This window comes from Microtus oregoni, unplaced genomic scaffold (assembly GCF_018167655.1).
Source record: "Microtus oregoni isolate MIOR12 unplaced genomic scaffold, Mior012 000011F_ref0000422, whole genome shotgun sequence".
NCBI lineage: Eukaryota > Metazoa > Chordata > Mammalia > Rodentia > Cricetidae > Microtus > Microtus oregoni.
Genome location: NW_024543070.1, coordinates 10,600,454 through 10,627,956, shown reverse-complemented (window position 1 = coordinate 10,627,956; position 27,503 = coordinate 10,600,454). Strand labels below are relative to the sequence as shown.

The following is a 27,503-nucleotide window of genomic DNA, read 5'->3' as shown; positions in this document are numbered from 1 at the left end:
CCGCTTTAATCTTTTACCCTCTAGAATTCTCCAATCTGAGCCTCTTGCTCTTAAATTCACTGTAATTGCATACATTCTGTTTTTTATATTTGTGCTCTATTAAGTCATCACTGGCACATATCATATGTTCTATACACACTATTGAAATATCTTAAAACCATCAAAAATTGATTCTCAGTGTGATATTGACAGTAAATGGAGCTGGTTTTAGGTGGAAGTTACACTGAAATTACACGACGTAATTTTTGTTAGCTTATGTCACAATAATTATTTCCAAATCACGTTTCCTAATTGTTTCTTTGATCCTGGCCTGGAATGTGGAATGTGGGCTGGGTGTGAGTTCCCATTTTTCACATGCAGAAAGTGGAGTTCAAAGAGGTGAACTGAGTGGGTTGCAGACCTAAGGTTGGAATACTTGTCTTCAGTTACTGCCAGGCACACTTGTTTTCTCACCATTCAGGTTTGTCCTCAAGCGTACGTCACGCTATTACAGCAGTGACCTGGAGATTTCTATCATCACCCTTGAAGTTTAGTTAATTCGCATTCCCTGTTTGTGAGTAGACATGGCGTTTTAAATAACAACAAGATCACAAACCATTTTGTGTTCAGATTTTCCTAATTAAAGTGCCTACATTAAAAGCTTAAGTATCTCTGGGGCATGAGCAGCTGGTGAGATTATATTATATTATGATCCACTTGAGATCTAGCACTCTTTTCAAACAAGCAAATAAGAAAATGAACAGTTCTGTACTTAAATGCAAGTGACACAGATCCACAAAGCTCTTTCTCTGGGACCAGCGTTTGCTGAGCATGGTATTGCAAGCCCCTGTGTGTCATCTCCTTTCCCTCTTCTTTAGGATGTGTGCAGTGACTTTCGGGCCTATGTGCAAGATGGACGACTCGGATGTACAAGGGAGAATGATCCAGTCCGTGGTCCTGATGGGAGGACCCATGGCAATAGATGTGCCATGTGTGCTGAGCTCTTGTAAGTAGCATCCCCAGATGGACATATGAAGAGGCCCTTATTTCCTGCCCTGAGAGCCCCAGAGTGGTAAAGTTCTCTTCATGGTTCCTGTGAATATTTGTCTTTATAATGTGAAATAGGTCTAGCTACAAGATGGACTTCTTGCCTTTTTCTTCATTTTACTACAAAATTTCTAAAAGAAAAATTTTGAAACTTCATCTTAAAATGTATAGTGCCTTTAAAAAACATAGTGTTTCATAATACAATACTTTTAAGACTTGAATGGTAAGGCTAGAGTAAATAAAGAGCAGGGAGAATTGACTGAAACAAGTTTTGTTTTAAATGCTGTAATGATATCTAATGCCTTATACATTGATTTTTTAAAAAAAAAGACTGACTTAGAAAGCACTTAAGTATTGGATAATCAAAATTGGTCATTTGATGTGCAGGGTTCCTTTGGGCTCATGTAGGGACCCTCACTGGGCAATGATACCTAATTTTAAATAGTACTACAAAGTGATAACAATAATACTGAAGAAGATTAATAGGATAATATAGCATCTGTTCAAACGGCCCCAAATCCTGTAGCTCTTTGGCTTCATTTATTCATTGTTTTAAGTCCTATCAGACAAGGAGAACCTGACTTTTTTAGATGGATTTCCTCAGGATGAGCCTGGGACAGCAGACTGAGACTCCAGATGGGTTCCAGATGAATTCAAATTTAGCTTTTAGAAATAAATAACCCTGCTCTGACTTAAAGGCCAATCAACATCTGGTTTAACATGTGGCCCAGAAGGGTGTGGTATGGCAATACCTGAAAGGCTCAGTTTGGTTTCACCCTTGCCAGAGCATTGTTTCAAGGCTCTTGGTTCTGCTTGTCGGAGGGAATTTTCCTGGCAATCTTCCGTTTGTCACTCACGGTGGCACACCCAGCTGGCTCTGCAGAACAAAGCTCCTAATTGACCGGCTGTGAGTCAGCCTCACACCCTTCCTTATCTGTGGCAATGTCTAGGGCGCCAGCATCCAACACAGGAAAGTGTTTGCCTCCTGTGAGGGGATTGGTCTCGACAGGTTATGGTAAAGGATGTGGAAGTGTTTAGTGCTCAGAACAGGGTGGACACTGACAATAGGCCTAGACCGTAAGAGGATTCTGTTCCCTTGACAGTATAAAAGAAGCTCGAGAAAATGCCACACGTGAGAGAGAGAGCAGAATTCGGCGAGATGCTGAGAAGGTAAATGGTTCGCTGCTACAGTGAAGCCTGTGAGCCTATACTCACTTGCGCCTTTGAAGGAACAGAATAATGTCATTGTCTCATATTACTGCGTGGATTTCATATTAATTAGAATTCCGCGATTATCCTATTTCCAGTATACTTATCAGTTAGGTCGTTTGAAACCAGCTTTTCTCATCTAAAGTTCAACACATATCATTCCTACCCTTTATTTTCTTCCCCTCACAAAAGGAAGGGAAAAAAAAATTTTACACACAAAATTCCATTGATCTCATTTCCTTTTATAAATCTTTTTCAGGTTAGCATAAAAATAGTTACATGGTGACAGCTTTATACATATGTACCAGTATACTTTGTGTTTGGTCATTTCTATCAGCCCCCCCCCCTCTCTCTCTCTCTCTCTGTGTGTGTGTGTGTGTGTGTGTGTGTGTGTGTGTGTGTGACGCACAACCATTTTGCTTTGAATACATTTTTAAAAACTTGTATAAAACCTTATACATAGCATTACTGGGTAGGAAAATTTCTAAATAGTTCAGTCTCTTAAGCAGTGTATCTAATAGTGCTTTACTCTAAAATTCTATTAAAAAAATGGACTTCTTATTCACTTTTCTATGTGGTATTCTTCAATAAAACCCTTCTTGATAAGGTCTTGCTTCTGCTTAAATAAAGAGATTGTAGCTTAAAAATACTCTTAAAATTCAGTTTCATCATATTTGTTTGATGTTATAAATTCAGCCTTGGCATCTTAAATCACCAGGGTTATTAAACCCTTATTTCAATGGGAAAGGTAGTATTAATTTAACTAACTCACCAGACTTTTGCTAGAAAGAGGAGAAACCTGGATTTTGGTCTTCTTTCTGCCATGCTGTGGATATTGAGAGCAAAGGACCTCCTCTCTGGGCCTCAATTTTCTTGTCAGAAAAATAAGGACATTGGCTAAAAGACCTCACTCTTACCTTCTGGTCATGTTGTATTTTCACCTCCAATACCCATAATTCTCCATGGACCATTAGTCAAAGATGGAATACCAAGCGTTGTGTGAGCTTTGTGTATTTCAGCCTGGAACTCTGGGCTAACCTGTCATGTTTCCCATCTATTGTATGTAAAAAGGGTTGTTTTCCAGCAAGTCCCAAGCATCCTAGCCTCTTCCTTTTGTTGACCAGGGTCACTAAGCACCACTGGACTAAGCAGAACTGCTTTTCAATGACAGCTCAATGTCTGCCCTGTAATTAACCTGTCAGTGGGTTGCTCACAAAGTGCTTCTTCAGAATCTTCTTGAATGAATCATAAGTTATAAACTGGAATTATTATTGTTGCTGTTATGGAAATCACGGAGCATTGATTTTATAGCTGTGTTATGATGATCAGGTGGCTGCTTTGCTGCTTATTCCAAATTTGTTACCCAGAAAGTGTAGAACATACATATCACTTCTTTCAAAACAAGTATATTAATCTAGCGCAGAAAGGATTCTTTTTAAAAAGCATCTTCAGAAAGAAATTTGAACTGAAAGTGCAAATTAAAATACTTAGCTAGAAAACTCTCACTCTGTAGGTGGTAGCATCGAGGGTCCAAAGGTGCTATGACTTTGTTAGTGTCGCGCACTGAGTTAGATGCACAGTGCAGTCACCTCTTACTCTTTTTCTCTGCCTGCTGCTTACGCTGTCTTGGCTGAGGTGAGAAGTTGAAGGTCACACAGTTAATCATTGTTTTTATAGATTGAGCTAGAGTAAAACAATGTAGGTTAGTTCACATAGAGGTCCTCAAGCCTAGTACTGCTTGTATTCATGTATGCGTGTGTGCATGTGTATGTGCATGTCTGTGTGTGTGTGTGTGTGTGTGTGTGTGTGTGTGTGTGTTATTCTTTAGCAAACAATAGAATTCAGAAAGTTCAAAATCAAATTATCAAGATTACTGGCAACAAATCTTTTTTGCATTTTTGAATCATGTCTGTTTTAGAACTTCTAGGTAAGGAGAGTTTGTATTGTTCAATGTAAAGGGGGTTACATTCCCTCTCTCTGAGATTTTATCACCTACATAGTCAGAAATGAATAGAGTCAATAGAAGCAGTATTCATATAATGGCCGGATATCACCTTGCTCCTGTCTCTTTGCAAATGCTACATTGCTCTTGACTTTCAAGTTACATTAAAGCAAATTTTCAAAAGTTCAATATTCTCATTCAGTTGGGCTTGTGTGCGAATATCATGAAAGACCTTTTTATTTCCCTGAATATTTGAAAACAATAAGAACTGCTTTTCGTTTTAGAAAAGGCTTGCAAAGCCTTACTGTTTCCACGGCTCCTTTACTTTAACAAATAACCCACACAGATGCTACGAGTGTCAGTTAACTTGGCAAAAAATTCACTTTTAGATAGTTCTCATTTACATAGTGCTTGTGTTTCTCAACGTTCCCAGACTTCTTGTCATTATGTGATTATAAATCGATTATTCAAAATGCCAAGATTAAAGACCAGAAAATGACAAATATATTTGCTTGTTTTCTTTTCCCACCCCAAAGAAACTTTGTAAGGAGTTTGAAAACCAAGTGAGAAGTGGAAGACTCTTTTGTACCCGCGAAAGTGACCCAATCCGTGGCCCTGATGGCAAGATGCATGGGAACAAATGTGCCCTGTGTGCTGATATATTGTGAGTATATCAACTACTCCTCAATTCACGGGGAAGGTGGGGAAGCAGACTGATGGATGAGTGACCGCAATTGGGAGTGAAGCTTTTTGCACTGTGATGTGTTTGAACAGATTGATATGCCCCTAAGACCATAAGCCCATCTGGCAAATGGTATGTGTCTGTATCTGAGTACAAACTAATTCCACTTTCCTCTTAGAAAGCAGGCTTACAACACCTGCCATGACTCTCATGAGTTTGGTTTCTTCGTGACCTTTTAGTGAACCAGTCATAGTACAGAATGGGGAAAGACTTTATATTCAGTAATTAACTAATTGTGTAAGGGTTGACAGGACATTTTCAAAAATTCTTTACATCCACATTATCATCTGAGACCATAAGTCACAGACAAAGGCTGAATCCACAACACAGCTCATACAGGCCTTGCTACACTGCATATCCTTTGAGTTATGAACTTATGTTTTTCTCTTTGTGTGTTTTTGATAAAAGTCTGTAGTCCAGGTTAGGCTGGAATTCGCTATTTAGCTCAGACTACTCTCAAACATGTTACAAACCTCTGGCCTTAGCCACCAAAATGTTGGACTCACCAGTGTGAGCAAACACATTGAGCTGAGTATTGTCTTAATGCAGGCGTCTTTGTATTCGGAGACGATAGCGTCCCCTTTCCCTGTAGACTGTATGTTTTAAGACTGTCTACCTTAGATAATTCCTCCTACTTCCTAGTTGAAAATCAATCTTCATAATCCTTAGTTATGGTCTTTCATAACCATCATCACAATCGGCTATTATGTAATTACCTCTAAGATTATTGGTTGACTTTTACTGTTCTCTCCAAGGCTGTAAATTCTAAGAGAACAATGGATAGGTTTGATTTGTTTTTAAAGACTTGGTGCATTGTTGTCCCCCAAATTAGGTGCTAACAGAATGATGACTGAATAAAGTGTACATGAATGACAACCCTGCTGTCCATAAGGTTAAAGCTTCCAGCAAGGGAATGCATGGGTCTGTGTATACAGATTTGCATGTTTCAAAACAGAACGAAATCTATTCAGTAAAATAAAATTCAACAATAAAACACCAACAGATATAAAGCTTATTACCTCCTTTAAAACATACAATTTAAAATGGGGAGATTTAAAAGTAAGGAAGATAGAAAATATTTATGCACATAAGTATGTACTTGTATGTGCATATGTATGTGTATGCATGCAAAATGAAAGGGCTTTTTGGAAATATGAGGTGCCTCACCAACATCAGGAAAGCTCCAGTGCTCAATCTGTGCCTAGTGATGATTGGGCAACATGAAGATATGAAACATTATCTCTTCATTTTGTTTCTTCAGCATGAGACAATTTTCGGAAGAAAAAAGTAAATCAGAGAAAAAACAGAGAGACGCTGAGGAAAGGGCTAAAGCTAAAGTGGAAATTGAGGTAAGGATTAGTGAACCAAACTAGCTGTGACTTTCGTTGTGTTAAGTGTGTTCAAGCATACCACTTCAGAATACATTGTCAATATTGGTTAATATTATCCCCAATCCTGAAAATTTTATTACAGTTATTGTTCTACGCTTAAAACAAAATTACAATGCTAAATATCTACATCAATTTGGAGGAAAACACTAAGTCATATTAGTAAAATAGCTCCACATTCTAGACAATTTTATAGCAATTTGACGAAACTTAGAGGCATTTGGGAAAAGGGAACACCGATCGAATAAATGCTCCCACTAAAACGACTGTAGGCACCCCCCCGCGTGACCTATTCTAGATTAATGTGGGAAGACATAGTTCCCTGTAGATGGTGCTACTCTTACTCTGGTGGTCCTGGGTTCCATGAAAAAGTAGCCTGAAGAAGCTATAAGGAACTGTCTAGTAAGCAGTATTCCTCCAAGGATTTGCTTCCGTTAATGCCTCTTCTCTGACTTCCCTCGGCAGGGGCAGGGTGACCTGAGAGTTCTAAGTTGAAATAAATTCTATCCTTCCCAGTTGTTTTCAGTCATGGTGCATTATTATAATAATAGAAAACCTCCCACTACTGTAGAAATCCTACTCAATCCAATTCTTGTAATTCTTTGGTCTTCTATGGTTTGTTGATTACAGTTCTACAAAGCAATCCGCTGCCTTCTATCTCTGCTTAGCCCTCGTTTTCACCTTCCATTTTGCTCTTAATCGTATATTGCCAAATCCTTCTAATACTCCCATTTAAATGTGTTGAAATAGTATTTTATTTTTCATTTGTGATCTCTTCCTACCTCCCTCTCTCCTCCTCTTCTTCCCTCCTTCCCTTTTAATAATATAATTAATTTCTTTAAGGTTAATCTCTATTCATTCAAAGCATCCACAGACCTGGTTGTCATTGCTTCTAAAACAAAGATATAATACTGTTATGCTTTATTATAAATATTTATCATGGTCTCATTTCATAAGAATAAAACCTAAATTCCTCTCAATATTTGCATATTGTAACTGGTTTTCAAGGCACCTTTTTAACCTCTTTCAAAGCCTCCCTATCATTACCCAACTAATTCTTGAACTGCTACATTTATTGAAATGTTATATTGCCTCAATTAAATATGCCAATCACTGCCTCTATGACTGTGACAATGATAATAGCTTTTGGGAAAAAATTTATCTTATGATATTCCTGACTATATGCTCAGAATAAAGCTAAATCAAGAGTGCTTGGAACTTTGATGAATCATTCTTTCATTTGTACTAGAATATACTTAATTCAGACCCAGCTACGTCTCTTAATTTTGTGTATGGCAATTACTTATTAGTCCCACTTGTCTAGAAAAGGAAACTAAAGCATTTTGCATTTATAATCATTTATAATATGTTTATTAATAGTATGATTATGAACACAGTTGCTGCATATGAACATTACAAGGATGGAATTATAATATTTTAAAGTCCTAAATCTTTAAAGTATTGGTTTTCCCCATTTATTCCTCTTGCCCAATTTAACTTATATGCAATGCTGAGAAATACAGATGTAGCACATAGTCCTGCACCTAAAATGTCTCATCTCCCTTGTCCAGAAACGCTGTAGTGAATTCCGGGATCGTGCAAAGAATGGGACACTTTTCTGTACCAGAGAAAATGACCCTATTCAAGGTCTGGATGGAAAAACACATGGCAACTTGTGTTCCATGTGCCAGGCTTTCTTGTGAGTATGGAGTTTTGAGGTGACAAAGAAAAAGATCCTTACACATGACCTAACAGGACCAGCTTGTTTCATTCACAGGAAACTGACTCAAAATAACAAGGCAGTTTTCCATGTAGAGTAAGCTACATGGAAAATGTTAGTAATATAAAGGTAGGAGTAAGTGCTTATCGTTACTTGCTTTAAGATGCCTATTTTCTGTTTCTTAACCTGAGAATTTGCTAAAACATGAACCTGAATAAATATTGGAAGAATCCTGTGCAAATCTTCTAAGCATTTCTAAGATGGTTAAATTCTAACACTAGGACTGAACTGAGTTAAGGTCCACAAGCAAACATACCATATGCAACCACAAACACCTATAAATTCACCTGAAATAGTACTTTCCATGCTGTGAAATTTCTCAGCAAGTTAGAGTTACTACCTCTCTTTCACAGTTTAGAATACTCTTCACATTATTTCACTGAACTTACATGAAGTACTTGATTATATTTATAATACAAAAATATTTTGTTTTCATTGATAGCCATATATGTTTTAAATGTTATCAATTAACTGTAGATACAATATAATTTTGTTATACAACAATTTTAGTTTTTTTAGCACACACACACACACACATATATATATATTTATAAAATCAATCAATAATTGGGCTATATCCTTGTAATGCACTTTTGTGTTTTCAATAAAACAGTCAGGTATGAGCAATACATTTAAGCGCAAATGAAAGCAAGATGTGCATGATATAGGAGATAGACCAGAGATGTGAGAGAAGGCATTGGTGCACTCTGACATGAGAACATCGCTGAGACCGCTCTGCCTCTCATCTTTCCTGATAATAGAGAAGATGTGTCAGTTTATTTTCTGAAGGTCTTTCTCAGCCTCTAAGCATAAAGTCATCGCGATTCCAATGTTGAGGTTTCTTTGATGAAAACTGATGGTCTTTTGCTCACCACAAACAGAAAGACAGTTAATAGAAAGCGTGTTTACAGAGCTACTACTGCCACCTCTCTTTCTATGGGGGAAACTCTGAAGACGTTCTGGGATGAGAGCACATTGCAAGGAGTTTTGTTACCTCTTGTTATTACACAGTGATAAAGGGGCCAGTCCTTCGTCCCCAGGCTGAGAAGGAAGACGAAAGGAGCAATGAGCAGAAATCAGTGGATCCCTTTTATTTATTTATTTTTATTCAGCAAAGCAGAAGCTGAGGAGCAGAAGAATGCTGAAGCTGGAACCAGAAGCAGAAGAGGGTCTGAAGACGCAGAAACATATGCCGTGAGTGGGGCCTGACCTTGATGGATGCTGTGTGAAACTGATACATTCTTCCTGTTAAGAGCACGTACTAGAATGGGAGAACGTACGAGAATGGGAGAACTTGACCTTTACTCCTAGTGTTAACACAAAGGTGTTAGCCTTTGCAAACTACTTTCCAGGGGGTCGCTCCACGTACCCTTCTTTTGACGGAGTCTTGTAACTTCACAGCTGAATTATGAGTTAAAAACATGTTTTCAAAAAAGCATGACTTAGCTGGGCAGTGGTGGCACAAGCACTCAGGAGGCAGAGGCAGGTTGATCTCTGTGAGTTTGAGGCCAACCTGGTCTACAGAGTGAGTTCCAGGATAGCCAGGGCTGTTATACAGAGAAACCCTGTCTCAAGGGAAAAAAGGGGGGCAATCACACACACACACACACACACACACACACACACACACACCACAGCAAGACTTAAAAGAGAGTTTAGCATTTACTTTATGTGTGTATGCCTGTGTCTGTGCATGTGTGCATGTGTGTATATGCACATGTGTTTGTGTGTGTGTTATGTGTGCATGCCTGCTCCCATATATGTATCAGTACATGGTTACCAAGGAGTACATATGGAGAATAGAGGTCAAAGGATAATTTGAAGGACCTGGTTGTCTCCTTCTACCATGTGCATTCTGGAGATTGAACTCAGGTCATCGGGCTTGATGATAACTGTCTTTACATGCTTAGACTCCATCAGGTCAGAAAGCATGATTTTTAAGTCTGAAATGTTGCAAAATTCATCTCCAGAGACTTGTATATCTTATCATCACCTGTTGTTTTGATGATGAACATCTCTTACTTTTCCCTCTAGACTGTCCTTTCCCTTACACTACCATTGAGATACTACAGAAACTATCTGCATCTTGACATCTTGCTTAAAACCCACACTTTAGGTCTAGGGAGATGACTCACAGGAACAGGTGCTGGGTACCAAATTTGACACTTTGAGTTAAATCACTGGAATCTATATTAATAAAATAAAGCTGATGTGGGCCATTGTAATCTCAGCACACCTATAGTAAGAAACTCTTTGACCAGATGGCCTGGAGTACTCAGGCATGCAACAACAGAATCTAAGAGTGACCTTGCCTGAACAAGGTGGATTGAAGGCAAGGACCAACTCCTGAAAGTTTCCTGTGACTTCTGTGATGTGTGTCTTGAGACCCTCACACACACACACACACACACACACACACACACACACACACACAAACACCAATATTTATGCTTCTTTCAAAGTTTAAATCTACTCTAGGCTAACTCACTATTTATCCTAAAATTAAAGAGCCCCTCTCTATTAAGAAATAAACATTCATATGTCAGTAACTTTTGTATTCTGACAAAACATGTGTTGATTAACTCCACCTTCTCCCTTGACCTTGCAGAAGCTGTGTGAAGGATATCGCAAGGTCAGAAAGAATGGACAACTATATTGCACCAGAGAGAATGACCCAATCAGGGGCCCCGATGGGAAACTCCATGGCAACACATGCTCCATGTGTGAGGCTTTCTTGTGAGTACAGTAGGGGGCCCTAGACTTGTGCGGGGTCATGGGAACTATCATGGGAAGATTTGGCTTGAGGGTCTTCAAAGTGGAGAAAAAAAAATGCATTTTCATTGTCTATGTATCTCTCAGCTTTGAGGGTCACATTTAAACATCAGCAAATAACAACCAAAAACAAATGGAGAGCTTTCAGAATGTGACTATTATGATAGAAACAGTTGTAGACTAGTCAGGAAACACAAAAAAAGAAGTAAGGCATGAGATCACTTCTAAGGGGAACTTCAAATAAAATCCAGATAGCAAGCAGCAGAGCAGTGGTTGTCAGTGGCTGGGGTGGTGGAAGGTGTATAGTGTGGATGAGGAGATGCTGAACTGGTGCAGTTGGGCAGGAAAGGCTCTCCTTCATACCATGTTCTGGAGAGAATGGAGCCATTCTAATTCATTGACTAATTAACAATCCAATTCATTAGCATATATATATATATATATATATATGTATATATATCTTGGTGTCCAAGGCTTCAGGGTAGCCTGAAATAAGTCAAAACATCGATCAATGATGAGCCCATGAGTTTGATGAATTTCTGCTCTAGCCATATGACTTGTTTCTTCATAGTCTCTTCCTTCCTCCTTTTCTCGTAGTATTCTAGAAGACAGAGCAAGAGCAAAGGTTAAAAGAGAAGCTGCAAAGGTAATTTTCTCAGATCTATTGTTGCTGTGCCCTACAGTTTTGGTTCCATGGTGGCATGATGTTTAAGTTGCCCACTAGCATAGTGTTTACTGTCTAAACTTCATGCCTGATAAACAAATGAAACATGTAACCTTCATACTTACAGTCCAGCTCTCAGGAGGCTGATTTGAGCCCAGAAGTTAAAGACAAGCCTGGTATATTTTTAGTTAGAAACAGGTATGACCAGTGGCTAGTGGATGAGTGGGAGAGAGAGAGAGAGAGAGAGAGAGAGAGAGAGAGAGATCTTAACCAAAAAAAAAAAAATGATCATGATCAGATGCTTGCAAAATACCAACTTTATTTTATTGTTGTTAAAATTTTGAGGCTCATCTATAGTGAAAGATGAGAGGGTCCACTTTTGTAAGTGATTTTTTGCATGTGTTTGGCCTTCATTAGGTTTAGTTTATATAGGCAGAGATTGTAAATACTTAATATGTGCTATTTACTAAGATTAATTTACATCATCCATACCTTTAGAGTGCATCCAGTGGACAGTACAAAATTCCAATCATTCTAAACTTCCAATGCCAAGCAGGCATGTTATCATGTTTGTCATGGGAAAAGAACTAGTTTCTTAACCTCAATTCCCAGGATTATTCATTTTGACTTTCCAATCACTCTTAGTCTACATCCTTGATTTTACACTTTTACTGTTTTATAGATCCCTAAGAGAAGTATGTCTGTGTAGATGACAGATTAGTTCCACTTAATAAACATTTACAAGATTTTCCCAGTGTGTATTTTTAACATCCTTGAATGTACAAACATCATTATTTGGGGAAAGTTTACATATTTTAAAAGTTTACCTTTAAACTGATTTTTTAAAATAATAATTGCTTTGTTAGCTGGAACTATCTTTTTATTAGTAATTTAGATGCAAAATTGGATGTATACATTATATTTGACTAGATATAGAGCCCTGTTAAATACCCCCATTGCCTTCCTTCTGCCTTCTCTAATAGGGTTGCTCTAGCTCACATCCACATCTCCTTCCCTTTGAGGATCCCATCCTGAAGATAGGTCAAAATCTCCAAACTTCAGACTTGTTCTCCCCTCTGATACAAACACTAATTATTTCTTAGCCGAACATGTTTTTTCCCTTTTTTTTCTCAGAATTCTGAACATAAAGGAGAGCTCAGCAATAACCTCAGTTCCTCCAGGAAAGGTTCCTGAGGCTCGTTGAGTCTCTTCCTTTGTCACCTTTCACAGGTTTTACAGGCTGCAACACGCAGTACAACACATAATAAGATGATGTAGATGTATCTATGGGTGTCCACCAACATGTTCTGCCTTATTCTGAAGCCAAGTTATAAATATACTGAGTGATAGTGATGTTTATACTATTGCTGCAAATGCCAGGACCATGTGGAAATTTTCTTCTTTAAAAAAATTGTAATTTCCTTTATTAATATAGTATTTCATGTAAGATGCAATGAAATAGGATATTATCCATCTTCTATTTCCCCTCCTACCTCCTCTTATATGTTGTCTTACACATCTTCCTTGCAGCATCTTTTCTTTTCTTTTTCTGGTAATCCACTAAATCCAATTAGAACTGCCCATATATACATGGCTATGGGACCATTGGCAAGAGTATGAGAACTATCTGGTCAGATCATCAAAGAAGAATAGGTGTGTCTCCCTCAGTAACTATCCACTACCAATATCTCCTTAATGAGGATGGAGCTAGAGAAAACCTTGGCCAACTATGCTGGCATTCTAGCTAGCTAGACTTTGCGCAGGCAGCCACAGTTGCTATGAGTTCTTTAAAATGAAGGCCATGGCATATCCAACAAACAGCAGTTCACAGTAGTCCTTCCCATCCTCCAGTTCTTACAATCTTCCATCTCCTCCTTGAGGGTGTGCCCCAAACACCAGCAGAGAGGAAGTTAACTGATGAAGATGTTCCATGTAGGTCTGAACATTCAATCTCTTATTGAAGACACTTTGACCTGCTATGTACACCTACAGCAAAAAAAAAAAAAAAAAAAAAAAAGAAGAAGAAGAAGCTTCTGTTACCAAGGTTGAAGTCAGCTTGAGTGTAGAGGTATAAACATAACTGTTTAGAAGCCAGTTTGACAACATAACTCCTTATTGAAATAACAAAGGCAGCTTCTACCCTGGGACCTGCTACTCTCTTAGTCATGGGCTTTTGACCAGGATTGTAGCACCAGGCAGAAAAGTCTCTCCTTTGAGCCAGCTTCGTGTCCTATCACAAAGCAATTAGTTACTCTATACCAGTTGTGACACTATTGCACCCATAGGTGCTTCTTGCCTGGTAGGTGGGTACCCTAGAATGCGAGTCGAGCACTAGGTAAAACCATTGATATGTTTTCTCTAGCCATCTAGATAGCATCTTTTGGTATTGAAAACTAGGCAGCAGGAAGGTAGTTTCCAAGTCAGCTTGAGACTAATTTTCTAATTCTAGTCAGAGTGTGCTGTCTTCAACAGAAGTCTAGCCATAAAGTTATGACAATTAACTAAGAACATTGGCGATAGTTGGGATTGTTTTGGAGACTTCTGGGACTTTGCTGACCAATAGCTCAGAGGATATCCCATGCTTTGTACTGCAATTTTTAATTAATAATGGGAACAAAATTGTCTACCCATGCAGGGCAATTCTGTTTCAATTCTTTGTGTAAAATGTTGTATTAGCTTACACACTAGTGGGTTTCCTTAAGGGTTTTTTGTTTTTGCTTGTTTTTGTTTTTCATTTTTTTTCTTTCTTTTTTTTTATTGAGAAAAGGAGAAAAAAAAACAAGTTTCCACCTCCTCCCAGCCTCCTATTTCCCTCCCCCTCCTCCCACCCTACGCCCCCTCCTCCCACCCTACGCCCCCTCCTCCCACCCTTCTCCCCCTCCCCCCACTCCTTTCCCCCTCCCTCTCCAGTCTAAAGAGCAGTCTGGGTTTTCTGCCCTGTGGTAAGACCTAGGACCTCCCACCTCCGTCCATATCTAGGAAGGTGAACATCCAAACTGGCTGGGCTCCCACAAAGCCATCACATTACGTAGAATCAAACCCCCGTGCCATTGTCCTTTGCGTCTCATCAGCCCTCATAGTTCGCCATGTTCAGAGAGTCCAGTTTTATCCCATGCTTTTTCAGTCACAGTCCAGCTGGTCTTGGTGAGCTCTCAATAGATCAGCTCCACTGTCTCAGTGGGTGGGTGCATCCCTCGTGGTCCCGACTTCTTTGCTCATGTTCTCCCTCCTTCTGCTCCTCATTGGGACTTTGGGAGCTCAGTCCAGTGCTCCAGTGTGGGTCTCTGTCTCTATCTCCATCCATCACCAGATGAAGGTTCTATGATGATATGCAAGATATTCGTCAGTATTGCTCAACGATAGGGTCATTTCAGGTTCCCTATTCTCAACTGCCCAAGGAACTAACTGGGGACCTCAGCTTGGGCACCTGGGAGCCCCTCTAGTGTCAGGTCTCTTGCCAACCCTAAAGTGGTTCCCTTAACTAAGAATTGTGGTTCCGTGCTCCCCTGTCCAACCTTCCTTTATTCCAATCCTCCTGCTTTCCCAAGGCCCGACCTCTTTCCCTTCTACCTTTTCTCTCCCCATCTCCCCTTACCCGCAACCCACCCCACCCCAAGATCCCAATTTTCTCCCCGGCAATTTTGTCTACTTCCCTTAGCCAAGAGGATAACTATATGCTTTTCCTTGGGTTCCCCTTCTTACTTAGCTTCTTTAGATTCACCTATTGTAGACTCCGTGACCCTTATTTATGGCTAGAAACCAATTATGAGTGAGTACATCCCATGTTCATCTTTTTGGGTCTGGGATACCTCACTCAGGATAGTGTTTTCTATTTCCATCCATTTGCATGCAAAATTCGAGAAGTCATTGTTTTCTACCGCTGAGTAGTACTCTAATGTGTAGATATTCCATACTTTCTTCATCCATTCTTCCATTGAAGGGCATCTAGGTTGTTTCCAGGTTCTGGCTATTACAAATAATACTGCTATGAACATAGTTGAACAAATGCTTTTGTCATATGATAGGGCATTTCTTGGGTATATTCCCAAGAGTGGTATTGCTGGGTCCAGGGGTAGGTTGATCCCGAATTTCCTAAGAAACCGAAACACTGACTTCCATAGTGGTTGCACAAGATTGCATTCCCACCAGCAATGGATGAGGGTACCCCTTCCTCCACAACCTCTCCAGCAAAGGTTATCGTTGGTGTTTTTGACTTTAGCCATTCTCACAGGTGTAAGATGATATCTCAAAGTTGTTTTGATTTGCATTTCCCTGATTGCTAAGGAAGTTGAGCATGATCTTAAGTGTCTTTTGGCCATTTGAACTTCTTCTGTTGAGAATTCTCTGTTCAGATCAGTGCCCCATTTTTTAATTGGGTTAATTAGCATTTTAAAGTCTAGTTTCTTGAGTTCTCTATATATTTTGGAGATCAGACCTTTGTCTGTTGCGGGGTTGGTGAAGATCTTCTCCCATTCAGTAGGTTGCCTTTGTGTCTTAGTGACAGTGTCCTTTGCTTTGCAGAAGCTTCTCAGTTTAAGTAGGTCCCATTTATTCAATGTTGCTCTTAATGTCTGTGCTTCTAGGGTTATACATAGGAAGCGATCTCCTGTGCCCATCTGTTGTAGGGTATTTCCCACTTTCTCTTCTATCCTTTTCAGTGTGTTCGGGCTGATATTGAGGTCTTTAATCCATTTGGACTTGAGTTTGTGCACGGTGAAAGATGTGGGTCTATTTTCATTCTTCTACAGGTTGACATCCAGTTGTGCCAGCACCATTTGTTGAAGATGCTTTCTTTCTTCCATTGTATACTTTTAGCTCCTTTATCAAAAATGAGGTGTTCATAGGTTTGTGGGTTAAAATCCGGGTCTTCTATACGATTTCATTGGTCGACTTCTCTGTTTTTATGCCAGTACCACACTGTTTTCATTACTGTAGCTCTGTAATAGAGTTTGAAGTCAGGGATGGTAATGCCTCCAGAAGATCCTTTATAGTCGCCCTCTTATACACAAAGGATAGGGAAGCAGAGAGGGAAATCAGAGAAGCTTCACCATTCACGATAGCCACAAACAGCATTAAATATCTTGGGGTAAATCTAACCAAGGAAGTGAAAGATCTATTTGACAAGAACTTTAAGGCATTGAAGAAAGAAATTGAAGAGGATACCAAAAAATGGATGGATCTACCTTGCTCTTGGATTGGGAGGATCAACATAGTAAAAATGGCAATTCTACCTAAGGCAATTTATAGATTCAATGCAATCCCCATCAAGATCCCATCAAAATTCTTCACAGATCTGGAGAGGACAATAATCAACTTTATATGGAAAAACAAAAAACCCAGGATAGCCAAAACAATCCTATACAATAAAGGATCTTCTGTTTTTCATTTTTTTTTCTAAGACAGGGTTTCTTTGTGTAGCTTTGGTGCCTGTCCTGGAACTAGCTCTTGTAGACCAGGTTGACCTCACAGAGACCTGCCTGCCTCTCCTCTCTAGTTCTTAGATTAAAAGCATGTGCCACCACTGTCCAGCATCCATAAAGGTTTTTTTTTTTTTTAATGCACATATAGTTGTGATTAGCCTGACTTTATACCATCCTCTTCCCAGGCCCAAGCGCTTAATTCTTTAACACCAAGTAATCCATTCTCTTTTCTACTATTTCATGTGTTCTACTCTCCCTCCAACTGTATGGTTGAATTGGGGTGTGAGGCTTACATATGGCTTTTCCCACAACTCCCTCTACTCCCTGGTTTCCCGCATACACTTGTGCTCTTTCCTGATAAAACCTTTTCACCCTCAGTATCCAACCACTCCATTTTTGCTTTGTCTACAGTCTACACCCTCCCTCCCTCACTGTGTGTTCCTTCCTAAGGCCTCTTTCTGTTCACCTGGTTTCTTCTTTGATCCAATTTAAATATACACGTAAAACAATGTATTTGAAGCTTGGATCCTCATATGAGAAAGAACCTAAAGCATTTGTCTTTCAGGCCCCAAGTTACCCAATTCAGCAATTTTTTTTCCTAATTTATCATTTATGCTCATGGGTTTTGTTTTCTTACAGCTGAGCAACCCTTGTGCATATAAGGTTTTGATGAGCACTTTGTTCTTAATGATTTATTGCAACATTAGTATTTCTCCTTAAATTTTTCTGAATCACTAAACATTATTTATTACTCATAGTAAAATAACATACCGGATAAGTAGTAACTGTCTTAAGACGCATCTTTTTCAACTTCCAGGAAATCTGCAGTGAGTTCCGGGACCAAGCAAAGGATGGGATGCTCATGTGCACTAGGGAAAATGACCCTGTTGTTGGCCCAGATGGAAAAACACATGCAAACAAATGTGCCATGTGTGCAAGTGTGTTGTGAGTATGCACCCTCGTGTCTTCAGCTAATCGTACACCATTATCCTTCCCTGGGTTTGAGATTCCAGGGTGTATGCTAGAAAAACCTTATAAACAGATGGATGTAATATTAAGTAATATTGAACAATAAAGTGACATCATTTTCTATTCACTTCTGTTCCTTCTGTCTTCTTATTATGTCAAGTTGCTAGACTCATCACTAAATGTTTATACTTGACTGTCTTCATTTACAAAAAAGAAGAAAGCACACCTCAGATTGGATCAGGTGTTTTCTTTGGCCTCTCTCTTACTTCTGGCAGTCTGTGATTCTGTGAATATATTCAGATATGGGTTAAAAACAAAGTTGGATGAAAAACTGTGGAGGTAGTGTACAAGGACTGTTAAAATACCTGACCAGGAAGTGGAATAGCGAACATTGTGTTCACCCTTTTATGGAGATCATTACCCTCTGCCAGTGGAAAGTATGGTTTGGTAAGTGCCTTAGTGGAGGGTAAAACCCCTCAGAGACAAGCTCACAAACTAAAACATACAAAAACTTCTGTCTGTAAAGCTAGTTGAAACCTTCTAGCTCTTCCTTTGCCAGATGATGTGGGCAAACCTGTTGCCAGAGTTCTCCTATGTGAGATAATATAGAATGTGTCCTGTTCCAGTTTTATACTGAAATCATGAGTCCAGCCCACTAAGATTTCAGTAGCTACCTTTTGAGGTTTTTCATAATACTAAGCTACTCCTGAGAGCGACCTCAAGATAAGTGTTGAAAAATTATCTTCAAGTTATGAGCCTTATTTATCTCCATACTATATTTATGTAAAACACAAAGTTATTGATTATCTTAGTCTTTACAGATTGGTTGATCCATCCTTAAGTGTATGCCTATAATTCTTCAAGTAAAGAAATAGTGTAAGTAGATCAATAGGATAAGTAATGGCCTACAACTCAAGAAGAAACAAGTTTGTCTCATTTGTTCTCATTGATGCTGACGATCAGATGTGGTAAATGCTAATACTTTGAATTCTGGCATGTCATATGTCAGTAAAAAATGCAAGAATGGGGTGAGCTTGTTGATCCAAATTTGAATCTTCAGCTTGGAGGCTAGAACAAGAAGACTGTGGGTTTGAGGCCAGCCTAGACTGCATGGTAAGACATTGTCTCAAAATAAGAGCAAAAACAAAAGCAAAACCTAGACTATTAGGCTGGTGGTGGACCTCATAAAGCTTATAGTTGAATCTTACTGGGCTTCTTTAATAATGATTGCAACTAAAATTTGAATTGTCATGTACTTAGCTATGCTAAAATATTTAAATTATTATCTTATCATGAGGAATTGTTTAAGTTATGACGTCCTTTAATGATTGCAACTAAAATTTGAATTGTCATGTACTTAGCTATGCTAAAATATTTAAATTATTATCTTATCATGAGGAATTGTTTACATTATGATGTCTCCACCATCTAACTTGGCATCATTTTTTGCTATCATCAATTACATCATAGCAACTTTGGAGGTAAAAGTTTCATAATTTAGAAAAGAATCAAGATAATTGTGGCCTCTTATAGATTGAAATCAATGACATACAGAAAATAACATCAGCAGAGGTCCTTGCACACTGATAAATATGTCTTCCTTTGTCGTTGTTATTGCTTTTTAAGAGGTGTAATATAGACAGAAATCTTTGCATGTTGTCCAAAATAATCACACCTCCTAAGACAGGTAGTTTTATCCTGAAATGTTTATACTTTTATTTTTTTTAATCATCATCATTTGTACATGTGTGCTCTGTGTGTGTGTGTCTGTGTGTGTGTGTGTGTGTGTGTGTGTGTGTGTGTGCAGGCTTGCTCTGCCACAGTACACATATAAAGCTCAGTGTATGTGTGTGTTTATGTGTGCGTATGTGTGTGTGTACAAACATGTACTACCACAATGCACATACAGAGCTCACTGTGTATGTGTTTATGTGTATATGTGTGTGCAAGCATGTATTACCACAGTGCAACATATAGAGCTCAGTGTGTGTGTGTGTGTGTGTGTGCAAGCATGTACTACCACAGTGCACATAAAGAACTCAAAGGAAAACTTTCTCAAGTTATTTCCCTCTTCCCATAATGGGTTCCAGGGACTGAACTCAGGTCATGGGGCTTGATTAATAAGTACTTATATTTGCTGAGCCATCTCCCTGGTCCAGTGTCCAGGAGACTTCCAAGATTTGGTTGTAGACATTCTATTCCTTCTGGAAATGTGTCGGAGTAATTGGAGAAATGAATTTAGCTTGTGTCTTCTATTTCAGCCTACTAGAAGAGGAAGAGAAGAAAAAAGAGGACAAAGGAGAGAAGGATAAGGTTGAGGCTGGAAAGTTGAAGAGAGAAGCAATACAGGTATCTGCTCCAGAAATCATGGCACACACATGTCCAGTCATTATTCTCTTTGGCCAAATCACCAGTCTCAGCATCCTTAATGACTTTGACAACTGGGAACATAAATTTGAATCCTCATGTCTAAAAAATTGTGTCATTTTTACTACACTTATTTATTCTTATTCTCTGATGTTTATATGTTTGACTTCAAGCTTTTGCATTCTCCTTATTTGAAAGCTCTCCTTTGTCTATGTGGTGGGGATGGTGGTACCTTGCACTCCATGTGTGTGTGTGTGTGTGTGTGTGTGTGTGTGTGTTTGTGTGTGTGTGGTGCATGCATATGAATGTGTGGTTGTGCATCTCCTGTGTAGGAAGTGGAGGGCAGATAGGAACAGTTATGCATTCTGTGCTCACTGCCCTTTGATGGGTCTTGCTGTCTGTCCTAGAAGTTTTATAATTAGTCTAGCTAAACAGTCTACCTGTCTCTGCCCACTCCCCAATACTGGAGTTACAGCACACACAGCTATGCTTAGCATTTTTTGTGAGAGCTAATGATTAAAAGTAGCTATTATTCTGCATACCACAGACTTTATTACCAAACCAAGACACTAAATTATTATGCCTTTTGTCTCTCATAGTTACTATATCAAAATAATGTTTAGTATTTTTAATAATTATAATATCAGCAATCTTATATTCCAAATAATGTGTTACTTAAGTCTATGAACAAGGTATCAGTTAAAACTGATATCTGATGTCACTTTGTACATCTGTGATATGTTGTTGCAAGACATCACAGTTTTCAAAGGGGGTGACAGGTGGAGGAAGTTTTACAGTGTTTAGCGATCTGCTTCTCAAACACTCCTTCTTTTGACAGGAGCTATGTAGTAAATACCGTTCCCAGGTAAGAAATGGCCGGCTCCCCTGCACCAGAAAGAATAACCCCATTGAGGGCCTGGATGGGAAGATCCATGAAAACACCTGCTTCATGTGTGAAGCTTTCTTGTGAGTACAGCGGCAGCCAGTACTGCTGAGTATCAAATGTACAGGTGGGACTGCCAGCTTGCTCCAGGACATTGATAATAAAGCCTGTCTTTCTTTGTGATGAGTTTGGGGGATGAATTATCAAGACACACAATGACAGCACTTTCTTTCTACTGCTTCAGTGTTCTGAAGGATGCTTAAATTAACATTATGTTAGGTTCATGTACTAATAATAGATTTCCTCAGAGCCGATGACATAAAATGCTGGATCTTGATTTCTATATAATGAGTGGTCGTCACCATGATTAATAAATACAAAGGTGGAATCGTTAGGTGATCTCAAGTAGAAATTTTGTTAGTGCTTAATCATCCTTCTAGTTGCTTTCAGATATAAAAGACAACTCTTTATCCATCAAAAATGTAGTGGGAGTTGGATTTGTTATTGTGCGACAACATTTATATTTTATTTTTAAAGCAATGTTAAAAGGAAGAAGAGAGATATAGAGGAACGTATTTATTTATTTTTCAATTACCAAATTAAGCAGAGATGTAGAGTAAATAGGACCATTCTACCTGAGATTTTTTTTTCTTTAAGATGCTATGCATTGGTGCTGGTAATGACTCTTGCCAATCCCTCTCTTGCAGCCAGCAAGAAGCAAAAGAAAATGAAGCTGTGTTCACAGTAAAGATTAAAAGAGATGTTAAAAAGGTAACTATCCTGTGATGCTCAAATTACGATGGAAAGGTCAAGTTTTGACATTTTGCTGTTAACATCACACAGAATTATTGATGATCCTGGCTGTGAGGAAACTTGGGGGTCAATATAGTCTGGAGTTTGACAAGAATTTTTTTTTCTAACTGTATATTTAGATTCAATTACCAAGCAGTTTCCATAAAACTTTAATCATACCTGCTTAGCTTTACTATCTAGCCACCAAATCCTAGTCTTAATAACCAGAGAGTATACTATTTCATTTGTGTGGACATGCAGCCTCTGCCGCTACGACTAATTCTGCAGTTGTGGCTAGAAGAACAGCCACAGACTTACACACTCTAGCGTGTCTACTTTCCCTTACGTCTTTATTCACAAGTATCATGGTACAGAGGGCAAATGGCCAAACTCTGATCACATTACACAGTTTCAAATTTACTTTGTCCTCAGATTGTCTGATGGAGATTTAAGTCTAGAGAGCAGGAAGAACATGATTACAAAATTAATGCTTTAGGGGCCATTAGAACCCATGTTTCTAAGTTCTTATAGGGGATAAAATAGAAAGAAAGAAATTAAACACAGGGGTCCTGACTGCCCCCAAACCGAGAAATCTTCCTAAGACACTTTGCTTTACTTTTTTATTGTCACCTATGAGGGAGAAATTTTTTTAAAGGCAGCATTCCTAAGAAATATTTTTGATGGTTCAGAGTGACTGACTCAAGGTAACTTACTACAGACTGTGGTAACTTCTCTGTACCCATCAAAGGCCATATGCACTAGAATCAAGTCTCTGAAGACCTCCTGAGTTTTGAACCTGGAGGATGACTACTTACACACTTGAATTGCAGGGAAGTGTGAACCTGAAATTAAAAACAGCACAAGTGTTTTACGTTTCCAACGTCTTCAGGATAAAATCCCTCCCCCACGGCCATCTGCATTCGGTATAATGCAGTTTCCACCTTTGCCTTCACTTTGGCAGGCAAGATTTATTGCTGATCGTGTTTCTAATTATGAGCAATCAAGGAACGTGGCAGCGATTGTGAGAGAAGAAGAGAGATGGGCAGGGATGTGTTCTCTATCATTATTGACTTTTAACTTCTGACAGGGCTAATAGGAGAAACACAAAATCAATCCTAATTGCCACCAGTAATTAACCCTATGGTTAAGTGATTTGTGTATTTTCTCAGTTCTTCATATTTTAGAGCTAGCATCTTTTGGGTACTTTCTAGACTTTAGTCACTAAGCATTTAAACAAATATTAGCTGCATATTTCCCATTATTAAGTCATGAAGAATATTCTTATTTCCATCTTATAGGTGAGGGAATTCAACCAAAAGTGGTAAGAACAGTTATTTAAGCTTTCTTGGTAAAAAATTAGAATTCTAACAACATGACATAGGCATGAACAGAGAGTGCTAGCCAGGCCACACTTGGGATTCTATCCTACTCAGGAAAGGATGAGAAACCAGTTCAACAGATCTTGTTAAATTCATGTCATAAACAGCAACCCTGCAGTGTCTGGTCATCTATGGCACTTGAGAGAGAATACTGGGAGGCCTTTCTAAGACGCAGTTTCTGGTGCTTTGGAGATCTGTTCCAGGCTACCCCATCCTGACTTGCCCCATTTGGTTAGCTGGGAGCATGTCAGTCAAGAAACACCACCCCAACTGTGGCTTTTAAGGATACCAGAAAGACTTTGTAGAACAGAGGTGGGAATTCACTGAATTCCAATTACCCTCTCCAGCCTCAGTGTGAAGTTTCTGGAGAAGATAGGTGCCGACTTTGTCAGAGGCTCAAAGAAAAAGAATCTAAAAGAAAAAAGCCTGGCTGGCAGGCCCATCAAGACACTGAGAATCACAACAAGGGAGCAGTTTGTATGGAAGATCTAAGATGTGGGTTAATCCTGATGAGAATCTACAAGCAACCCCTTGTCTCACACAGTTTTTCTGAGATGGCAAAACAGATTATTTCCATCAGTTCTGAGCTAGGAATGGAGGCTGAAGCCACTATTGACCTAAGTCAGCTGTTTCAGTAAATTGTAATAAATGCACTCAGTCAGTTGTTGAGGAAGAAGAAAGCTTTTTCCAAATATTGGAAAAAATATAACTTGGAAAAAGAAAATAATTCCTGACTTTTTTAAAGGACATATAATATTGCATTTAATATACTGATCTCAAGAAGCATATTTATCATATTTTACTAATTTAGGAAAAGTAAGTCTTTAGTATAGGACTCTTACAAGGTTTTCTAAGGTTCTTTTTTTTTTTTTTTTTTTTTGGATTTTTCGAGACAGGGTTTCTCTGTAGTTTTTGGTTCCTGTCCTGGAACTAGCTCTTGTAGACCAGGCTGGCCTCGAACTCACAGAGATCCGCCTGCCCCTGCCTCCCGAGTGCTGGGATTAAAGGCGTGTGCCACCACCGCCCAGCTTCTAAGGTTCTTTTCGAGTACTCCTCAAAGCAGCACTGTAGCTAATTTGTTGAGTTTATCCGGTGGAAATTTCATTTGGGGATGAGGCATATGGAAAGGTAATGGAAGAGCGTCCAGTCTTTAAATAGAAAGCAGAAGCCATCTTTGTTCTGGATCATGTAAAAGGAATCAAGAGAGTATGGATGGTAGGCAAACTTGAAGATTTTCTTCAAAATATGATGGTGTTTTTATCGCCTTATAACAGAATTGATATGAGCAATAAACCTTTGAGCAACTATTGTGCCCAATCCTCAGAAAATACAGTATAAGAGGAGTGAGAAAGCTCAGGGAGTAAATGTGCTTGCCACCCAGCCTGGCTATATGAGTTCAATCCCCAGGACCCATATGATGGAAGGGCAGACCTGAGTCCCTCAAGCTGTTCTCAGACCTCACTCCTGCATAAACACACACACACACACACACACACACATAATAGAGAAATAAATGGTTTTTAAAATATAAATGAACTACAGTTTATTAAGAGAATTTTACATGTGTGTGGATCCAGGGCTCAATTTTAAAGTGGACAAACCACAAAGCCATTTATTGGTCCAATGTACTTGGTAGGAATTGAAAGTTAAAGTCACCAGAGATAGGGAAAATACTTTGGTTCTCTCCCTCCCTCCTTTCCTCCACCTCTTTCTTTATCCAAGAAAATATTTAAACTTTTGCAATTATCTTCTTTTCTCAGGACTGCAATGAATTTATGAGTCTTTTAAAGGATGGAGAACTTTACTGCACACGAGAAAATGACCCTGTGCGTGGCCCGGATGGCAAGACCCATGGGAACAAGTGTGCCATGTGCAAGGCTGTCTTGTGAGTAAAAAGACACACGATGCAGCACCTACTGTGAGTCCAGAGAGTAGGAGAAGCCACAAGCCTGCAAACTTAGCCATGCACACTATTGTACATGAGGGACAATTCCTAGGAGAAGCCACATGCCTGCAGACTTAGACATGTTCACTGTTATGCATGAGAGACAATTCCTAGGAGAAGCCACACGCCTGCAGACTTAGACATGCACACTACTATGCATGAGAGACAATTCCTAGGAGAAGCCACATGCCTGCAGACTTAGACATGCACACTACTATGCGTGAGAGACAATTCCTAGGAGAAGCCACACGCCTGCAGACTTAGACATGCACACTACTATACGTGAGAGACAATTCCTACTGTGAGTGAGGAAGGTGTGAAAGGCAATAATCCAAGCAGACTTACACAATATAATATTATACACGATATTCATTACATATGAAAGGAATGATTGTCTAAAAAGTATCTTCAGGGGGATCTCTTATTTTCATCCCCAATAGTTATAATTCTAGAAGCAGTATACTACTAGACTGTTATACTTCTTACTAGTTTTCTCAGCAGATAATCACATATTTGCTGATAAAAATATTTATCCATTGTCAAATGCTCTTTATCTTCGAATTCCAGTTAGGAAGAATATACACAGGATCTTTTAGTCTCTCTGTACAGTACTTTGGGGAAAATCATATTTCAGGAAATAAATGTAAGTAATGCCTCACACGGGGTATAGAAGTACATCTAAAACATCCAAATCATTCAAGAGCTATTTACTGAACACATACAGTACCCAGTGTGTGTAATGATTAAACAAAGATGAATGAGACGGGTTGGTGCCAGAGATGACACAATTTGGGGGTTCTTAAACCTTTGCCACTCACATCGCCTTTTCCGTGAGAAATTTTTATTGTACACCTGGATACATAAAATAAATACACAAATCATTCCAGGACAGGCTCCAAAACCACAGAGAAACCCTGTCTCGAAAAAAGCAAAAAAAAAAAAAAAATACACAAATCAAACACTTACTTGTAACTATCCTGAAGCACTTTAAATAAAACAATTATTTACCATATATTTAATTAGAGAAAATCAAATGAATGAGCACTACTGTTCAGTTGTAAATTAAGAATTAAATTTTGGCTGAGTATTTGATAGTGCAGGACACAAAACATCTCCAAATCTTTCAAAGTTGATTAATATTTTGATCATATAATCATCAGTGCTGAGAATGCAATTTTTGCATAAGTATGTAGTCTTAAATGGCAGAAGTATACTTGAAGTCATCTTAGGAATTGTTGAAAATTATATACTAATCTGAAGACAAAATTTGTTTTAAAAATATTTTCTGAAATACAAGTCAGAAATTCACAGAGCAATTTGAAAATCAAACACTCAAATATAATGCAATCAAAAGATAAAGTAGCTTGATTCATCTGTGCTGAAGAATGATGACGGAAAGTCTTTAGTCCCCACAATTAAGTCATTATGTTCCTGTACGAACATAAAACTTTTAGTTTATAGGAAAACAAAAGCACTGCAATCCACAACTTGTAATAGTTGTGAGCCTGAGCTGAGATCTTAGGCAGTTCTCTACGGCATTGAATAGCTGACATCTCCCACGGAGGAGAGCGTGCATATTGTGTGTTCCAAACAATGCTGAGGCGAAGTCCGTGATGCAACACAGGCAGTGCAGGGATCCATTGCATGCTTCATTGGAAATTAATTTTCGATCATCACACGTTCAGAAATCTTTACTGTTGCCATCTTTTACAACACTCCCATCCATATCCTTGATCCCTATGGAATGGGGGTGGTCCACCAGCTATTGTCTGCATCTAAGGTAATAAACACGAAGCTGGCTTTCAGACGTCAGTGAAGGGAGAGCTAATGGAAAGTTTTGGGTGGAAATGGACCTGAACGTTATAATTTGGGTAAAGACATGTAAATGATATGCCAGGGCCATGTGAGAGAATAACAGACTGCATATGGTCCGAATTAGGAAAACCGTGGTATGTAAGAAACCAACACTTAGAACTCAGAAGCTTTACCAACTTTCTGTGTCAAACCAGGGACGTGGACATCAATTCTAAGAGCAGTGAGGGCTACAAAAATGTTTCAGTTAGGGGAGGAAATGGCAGCAAAATGGTTTCTTTAAGGAACATGCACGCAGCAGCGATCAGTAGAAGGGAAGTCTAACATTCCCAATGCGACCTGTGCTAGGGACTGACGGGTTGCCGTTACCCAGTGAGGGCCAGCTAGAGGGAGGAAGCAAGACACAAGTTGTC

General features: G+C 39.0%; 1 protein-coding gene across 1 annotated transcript in view; it reads left to right on the top strand.

Moving 5' to 3' along the window:
- LOC121453557 (serine protease inhibitor Kazal-type 5-like) overlaps positions 1-27,503 on the top strand; it is a 79,316-nt gene that overhangs the window by 35,889 nt on the left and 15,924 nt on the right. The window contains exons 7-19 of the mRNA XM_041660427.1: positions 858-985; positions 2,130-2,196; positions 4,714-4,841; positions 6,181-6,268; positions 7,879-8,006; positions 9,200-9,281; positions 10,696-10,823; positions 11,457-11,505; positions 17,761-17,888; positions 20,174-20,261; positions 21,118-21,245; positions 21,870-21,933; positions 25,094-25,218. Of these exons, the coding sequence (XP_041516361.1) occupies positions 858-985; positions 2,130-2,196; positions 4,714-4,841; positions 6,181-6,268; positions 7,879-8,006; positions 9,200-9,281; positions 10,696-10,823; positions 11,457-11,505; positions 17,761-17,888; positions 20,174-20,261; positions 21,118-21,245; positions 21,870-21,933; positions 25,094-25,218 (1,331 nt within the window). The remainder of the gene's footprint in view (positions 1-857; positions 986-2,129; positions 2,197-4,713; positions 4,842-6,180; positions 6,269-7,878; positions 8,007-9,199; positions 9,282-10,695; positions 10,824-11,456; positions 11,506-17,760; positions 17,889-20,173; positions 20,262-21,117; positions 21,246-21,869; positions 21,934-25,093; positions 25,219-27,503) is intronic.